Source organism: Salvelinus sp. IW2-2015, linkage group LG32 (assembly GCF_002910315.2).
Source record: "Salvelinus sp. IW2-2015 linkage group LG32, ASM291031v2, whole genome shotgun sequence".
NCBI lineage: Eukaryota > Metazoa > Chordata > Actinopteri > Salmoniformes > Salmonidae > Salvelinus > Salvelinus sp. IW2-2015.
This window is the reverse complement of record NC_036871.1, coordinates 32,499,342-32,506,584: the sequence shown is the minus strand read 5'-3', so window position 1 is coordinate 32,506,584 and position 7,243 is coordinate 32,499,342. Positions and strand designations below refer to the sequence as shown.

The following is a 7,243-nucleotide window of genomic DNA, read 5'->3' as shown; positions in this document are numbered from 1 at the left end:
TCCACTCTCTGCTCCGTACCCCTCCCTCCCCCCCCCCCTCCTATCCACACCGTTTTCCCTCACCTCTCTCTCTTCCCCCTCCCTCTACTCTTTCTCTTATCAAAGTAACACATTCCAGGGCCTGGAAATCCCTTCCAGCCAAGGCATTTTTAACTCACCTCACAAACCCTGGGGGGGGCTGTCACAGTGACAAACACACATGCACACACACACACACACACGCACACGCACAGAGAGACTAAACTACTCAAAGACACAAAAACACAAATCCACACACTCACTCAGCATTCACACTGGATGACCACCAGAGGTGCGTCAGATTCTCTCTTATCTCAGATCCAAGTGGCAGGCTATATTAAAGAGCAGGGTATATTTTTAACACTCACACACTGTCTGTACCTTTTGAAAGGCTAATTCAGCTTCAAATAGCATATTTAATGTCTGAGACAGACTAGAGGTCTTTGGTTTGCTTCTATTGATGTCAGTCAACGTCTACATCACACATGAGAGGCCTACTCACAGGTGTGAGACACGCACACACACGTAACACACATACGTAACATGCAACACACACGTAACACACAACACACACACCGAGTGTTAGCTCTCATCACCAACCACACTTCGTTATTGGAGTTGCTTGTGTGATAACCCAGAGTGAAAGTCAGTTCTAGTGGGAATCATCTAGAATCAGACAGCATCAACGGAAATTAGCTGATTCAACAAGCACACACACAGATATGGCCATCTGACTCACAGAGAAAACTCTAGATATATATCTATCCAGCATAGCAGTGACTGCACAGCTTCTCTGGAGCGTTTGAGGGAGAACAGGCCAAATCAACAGGCCCACCTGTGTCCTCCTCTCCTCCTTCTCATCATCTGTTCCATTATTCCATCCTGTTCTGCCCTCCCTCGTTTCCTCCATCCCTCTTTGTCGGCTGACACCCAACACGCTCCCTCGCTCACTCCTACATACCTCTTCCCTCTCACCTTGTTCAGGGTGATCACGGCCTCTTGGTTTGTTCCGCTGATGTTGAACGTGTCCCCCGTCTCTCCTTCCAGGACGGTATATTCCAGCTTGGCATTGTCGCCTAGGTCAGCGTCTGTTGCTGAGATACGGCCCACCTCCGCCCCCAGAACAGCCAGCTCTGACACGGAGAATGACCACATACCTGGAGAGAGGGAGGAGGCAGGAGGAAGGAGGGAGGGAGGGAGGGAGGGAGGAAGGAAGGGAGGGAGGGAGGAAGGAAGGAAGGAAGGAAGGAAGGAAGGAAGGAAGGAAGGAAGGAAGGAAGGAAGGAAGGAAGGAAGGAAGGAAGGAAGGAAGGAAAAAGAGAGATTTAGATAAGGGATTTGATGTACTGTACAACAGGGAGGAGGGGCTGAGGGAGAAAAAGGGGGATAGAGAGAGAAAAGAGGGCGTGGTAGGAGACAGCGACATCACAGGCGCTGAAGGTTACACAGCACTTATTTATCTTGTTTATGTTGTTTGTGTTTGGTGAGGCGAGATAGAGAGGACTCATCAAATGTCAATGACTGTGTGTCTCCTGCTGTTATTTCTTCTCCGCTAACAAGCTTGATTATTCATCAAGGACAGATAATAAGCCTGTGGTTCCTCTCCACTCAGTCATGTTTAAACATGCAGGTGCCTTTACCTTTTAGTGCTCTTCACATTAAATCACCACATTAAAATACCTTTTGCTGGAGCTACAGTTTATATTACCGTGAAATACACCAATCCCATGACTCACTCTCTGTCTGGAAAAGACCAGTACAGGAGCTAACTCAGTCACAACTCTGCATTGCTCACACACAATCCATTCCTTAAACTTCACTTCAGTCGTTTAKTGCATACGGACCATTGACTCAAGTGACAAGTTCGAGGGAGGTGGGGAGAAAGAAAGATCGTTTTTTTTGCCTTACACGCACAAAATGTACGTGCCCATTCAGCAGAGCAGCTATGTACAGTACAACTAGCTATTGGTGGACAAATCAGATAAACACCGGGGCTCAGACAGAATAACACTGTAAGCGGCGCTTTGTGACAGTAAAAATGATAGCCCTGCACTTCAGCCAGACAACATCACGACTACGTCAAACACACAAGGAGTAAGATAAAGGATTTATCCACCCACATCAGAATAAGACAAATGTTAGATAAGGACGTTATGAAGAGATAAACAATGTGCTCGACTTTATGTGGGTAAGACCAAACGTGGACTTAAGACAAGGATATGTGAGCATGCAGTTGAAGTCGGAAGTTTACATACACCTTAGTCAAATACATTGAAACTCAGTTTTTCACAATTCCTGACATTTAATCCGAGTAAAAAATACCTGTTTTAGGTCAGTTCAGATCACCACTTTATTTTAAGAATGTGAAATGTCAGAATAATAGTAGAGAGAATTATTTATTTCAGATTTTATTTCTTTCATCACATTCCCAGTGGGTCAGAAGTTTACATACACTCAATTAGTATTTGATAGCATTGCCTTTAAATAGTTTAACTTTGGTCAAACAGGTAGCCTTCCACAAGCTTCCCACAATAAGTTGGGTGAATTTTGGCACATTCCTCCTGACAGAACTGGTGTAACTGAGTCAGGTTTGTAGGCCTCCTTGCTTGCACACGCTTTATCAGTTCTGCCCACAAATGTTCTATGGGATTGAGGTCAGGGCTTTGTGATGGCCACTCCAATACCTTGACTTTGGTGTCCTTAAGCCATTTTGCCACAACTTTGGAAGTATGCTTGGGGTCATTGTCCATTTGGAAGACCCATTTGCGACCAAGCTTTAACTTCCTTACTGATGTCTTGAGATGTTGCTTCAATACATCCACATAATTTTCCTACCTCATGATGCCATCTATTTTGTGAAGTGCACCAGTCCCTGGTCATTATGGCCAAACAGTTCTATTTATGTTTCATCAGACCAGAGGACATTTCTCCAAAAAGTATGATCTTTGTCCCCATGTGCAGTTGCAAACCGTAGTCTGGGTTTTTTATGGCGGTTTTGGAGCAATGGCTTCTTCCTCGCTGAGCGGCCTTTCAGGTTATGTCGATATAGGACTCGTTTTACTGTGGATATAGAACTTTTTGTACCTGTTTCCTCCAGCATCTTCACAAGGTTCTTTGCTGTTGTTCTGGGAGTGATTTGCACTTTTCGCACCAAAGTACGTTCATCTCTAGGAGACAGAACGCATCTCCTTCCTGAGCAGTATGATGGCTGCATGGTCCCATCGTGTTTATACTTGTGTACTATTGTTTGTACAGCTGAACGTGGTACCTTCAGGCGTTTGGAAATTGGAAATTGCTCCCAAGGATGAACCAAACTTGTGGAGGTCGACAATTTTTTCTGAGGTCTTGGCTGATTTCTTTGGATTTTCCATGATGTCAAGCAATGAGGCACTGAGTTTGAAGGTAGGCCTTGAAATACATCCACAGGTACACCTCCAATTGACTCAAATTATATCAATTAGCCTATCAGAAGCTTCTAAAATTTTCCAAGCTGTTTAAAGGCACAGTCAACTTAGTGTATATAAACTTCTGACCCACTGGAATTGTGATACAGTGAATTATAAGTGAAATAATCTGTCTGTAAAAAATTGTTGGAAAAATTACTTGTGTCATGCACAAAGTAGATGTCCTAACTGACTTGCCAAAACTATAGTTTGTTAACAAGAAATTTGTGGAGTGGTTGAACAACGAGTTTTAATGACTCCAACCTAAGTGTATGTAAACTTCCGACTTCAACTGTAAGAGCTCCATTTGCAACCATGATGAAAAATCCCCTGTTGCCAGGCATTTCAATAGCCACAACCATAAACTAAGTGCCTTGCGTTATATGAGCATTGCATTGGGGAAGGCGCCACGTACAGGAGATAGAAATAAATGACTTCTCCAAAGAGAGGCATATTGGATAGACTGCTTGAGCACTCTTGCCCCAGCAGGCCTCAATGAGGAATGCTCTTTTTCTTTTTCTTGTTTTGTTTTTTGTAGAAGGTTATAAATATGTAGGCCACACATTTAGGCAATGACATCATAATGCGTCTGTATAGTGTGTTTATAGCTACAGTGTCACGTTCTGACCATAGTTCTTTTGTGTTTTCTTTGTTTTAGTGTTGGTCAGGACGTGAGCTGAGTGGGCATTCTATGTTGTGTGTCTATTTTTCCCGTTTCTGTGTTTGGCCTGATATGGTTCTCAATCAGAGGCAGCTGTCAATCGTTGTCCCTGATTGGGAACCATATTTAGGTAGCCTGTTTTGTCTTTTGGTTTGTGGGTGTTTGTCTTCAGTCTTTGTGTGTCTGCACCAGATAGAACTGTTTCGGTTTTCACGTTTGTTGTTTTTTGTATTTGTAGTGTTCAGTTTTGGATTTATTAAAATAAGATGAACACTAACCACGCTGCGCTTTGGTCCGATCCTACCACCACAGACGATCGTTACACACAGTATATTGTTATTTTTATTTAATTTTCATGTTTCCCCCACAGCTCCCTCTGCTGGGATCTCTTGATTGGGCCAATACTGACTGAGAATTCATAATTATGCCTTAACCTGTGTGGTATTGTTGTCGTGACATTGATTGCCATTGCCTTTGCACGCTGAAGAAGGGCTCATACGCAAAGCGTTCGAGCGGCAATAAAAATATGTAAATGTAAGTTTATTCAACAGAGTGCTGTCCTGTTTATGTTCTTTAGATAAGGACGTTATCCCTCTCAACAAAACACAGGAAAAAGGTTAAATCCAATCGATACAAAGGATGATTTATGGGAGAATATGATGTTAGCCATCACTTTAAAGATTAGGCGAAAGCAAAAATCTGGTTTATGTTCTACTTCAAACATGAGGACAATGGGGGGCAGTACTTCAGGGGACTGTAGTGGCCCTTGAGAGAACTACTCTCTCAGGTCCTTCACCTGCTCTTTGATCATATGGTCAATGCAATGACCACCTTCTTCATGCACTCTAGCAGCTGTCTTCGCTTAACTGATTTAGGAACAGCTTGTCCTATCCCAATCCTATCATTTTTCCTGACCACAAAAACCCATGTTTTTTGCTGGTCATGTTTCCTCATCATGTTGGTCAGGAAAAACGTATGTCCCTTCTGTGTGTGGGTGTGGTGTCCTGTGGGGTTGGCTGGGCACTATGTCAGCAAAAAGATACAGGCTATGAATATTAAATACCTATTCGTTGTATTGTAATAAAGAAAGAACAAACCATGTATATAATGTACAATTCATCTTCTAAGGCAGTGAAACATGAAACTCAGCATGCTTATGCCCACAAGACTGGGCCAAGGCATGGGCCTGCCTACTGAAGTGGACATGTGCCAGTGAATCAACATTACATATCAGCTTATGTGCCATGACTATGAATCAACCGTCTGGGACACTTGGCACCAGAATGAAAAAGACTCAGACCAGCCCACAAAAAAATCCTATTAGTAATGACACCCCAAAATATATCCATTCTCATTCTCATTAACATACAAAACTTGAACAGTTGTCTGTATGTCGATATACTACTTGAAGGCAATCGTACATCTCAGAAAAGCTATGTTACACAAGAGCAGTGATACACACACAATGCACGCACACACGCACGCACGCGCACACACACACGCACGCACGCACGCACGCACGCACGCACGCACGCCGCACACACACCACACACACACACACACACCCACACACACACACACACACACACACACACACACACACACACACACACACACACACACACACACACAGACATACTCACACAGACACAGCTGTAGAAGTGCTTGAGTGAATGGGGGGAGGTGTGATGGCGATGGCAAAGTAGTCATTATCAGCTTTCCTCTCACCATGTATAGTGAAACTGGCAACAGAAATCATTCATCATATCCACTGGACCAGGCGAGAGGGACACAGAGTGGAAATAATAGCTCCAAATTATACAAGGACAGCATGCCAACGCAACAATAATTACACATCACTTGAAAGAGGAAAATCAAGCCCTTTTAAAGACAGGAAGGAACAGAACATGTGATCTCCCCTGGTCTTTATTCTCCTGGCTCTGGCCATTATGGTGTGATGTGGTGAAACAGCTTGGGGACCAAAGGAGGTTGGTGGCACCTTAATTGGGGAGAACAGGCTCGTGGTAATGACTGGAGCGGAATTAGTGGAATGGTATCAAATACATCAAACACATGGATCCAGGTGTTTGATGCCATTCCATTTGCTTCGTTCCGGCCGTTATTATGAGCCGTTCTAACCTCAGCAGCCTCCGGGGATGGGGACACAGGCTCAATGTTCTATGCCTCTCTGATAAAGCGCTCCCCACCAGGCCCTGGTAATTGTGCTCAGGAGAGAGAATCCTTCACTGTGCTCTGCTCAAACCCACTTCTAACAGACACCTTCTGCTCCCCACCTCACAGGAGAATATTTTTTTTTCTTCTCAGACTACTTCACTGTTCCATGGTTCACTTACGGACACTGTGATTGGTTAGGGTTCCCGGYTAAAGCGTGGTGATTGGTGGAAACGAGCCACGGTTGATGGGGAGATTAGTGAAGTGACAGCCAGTGGGAGTTAATTAGGGGCGGCTGTAGTTTAATACAGGTTTATTCCTGTAAATAAGACCTCAAGAGTGACATCACACTGAGACAGGAGGATGAGGAGGATGGAGGGACGAGGATGAGGAATGGGAGTGAAAGAAAGATAAGGAAAGAGGAGGTGACTAGTAGTAAAATAGATAGTGGAATGGGGACATGAATTCCGTGAAATGAAAAGGAAAAGAGAGAAGAGAGGACAGCAGGGATTAGTGACTCACTGCAGGGCTGGATACACAAATAATAAAAATAGAGAAGAGGACAGCAAGGAGTAGTGACTCACTGCAAGGCTGGATACACTAATAATAAAAAGAGAGAAGAGGACAGCAAGGAGTAGTGACTCACTGCAGGGCTGGATACACTAATAATAAAAAGAGAGAAGAGGACAGCAAGGAGTAGTGACTCACTGCAGGGCTGGATAACTAATAATAAAAATAGAGAAAAGGACAGCAAGGAGTAGTGACTCACTGCGGGCTGGATACAGTAATAATAAAAAGAGAGGAGGACAGCAAGGAGTAGTGACTCACTGCAGGTGGTATACAGTAGTAATAAAAAGAGAAAGACGAGACAGGGACAGAAGGAGTAAGTGGACTCACTGCAAGGCTGGATACTATAGTAATAAAATAGAGAAGAGGACAGCAAGGAGTA

At 43.9% G+C, this 7,243-nt stretch overlaps 1 protein-coding gene across 1 annotated transcript in view; it reads right to left on the bottom strand.

Annotated features, from left to right (window-relative positions):
• The window catches only part of LOC111956421 (uncharacterized), a 52,167-nt gene extending 50,994 nt beyond the window's left edge, over positions 1 to 1,173 (bottom strand). The window contains exon 1 of the mRNA XM_023976878.2: positions 994 to 1,173. Within this exon, the coding sequence (XP_023832646.2) occupies positions 994 to 1,173 (180 nt within the window). The remainder of the gene's footprint in view (positions 1 to 993) is intronic.
• Between the last annotated feature and the right edge of the window lie 6,070 nt (positions 1,174 to 7,243).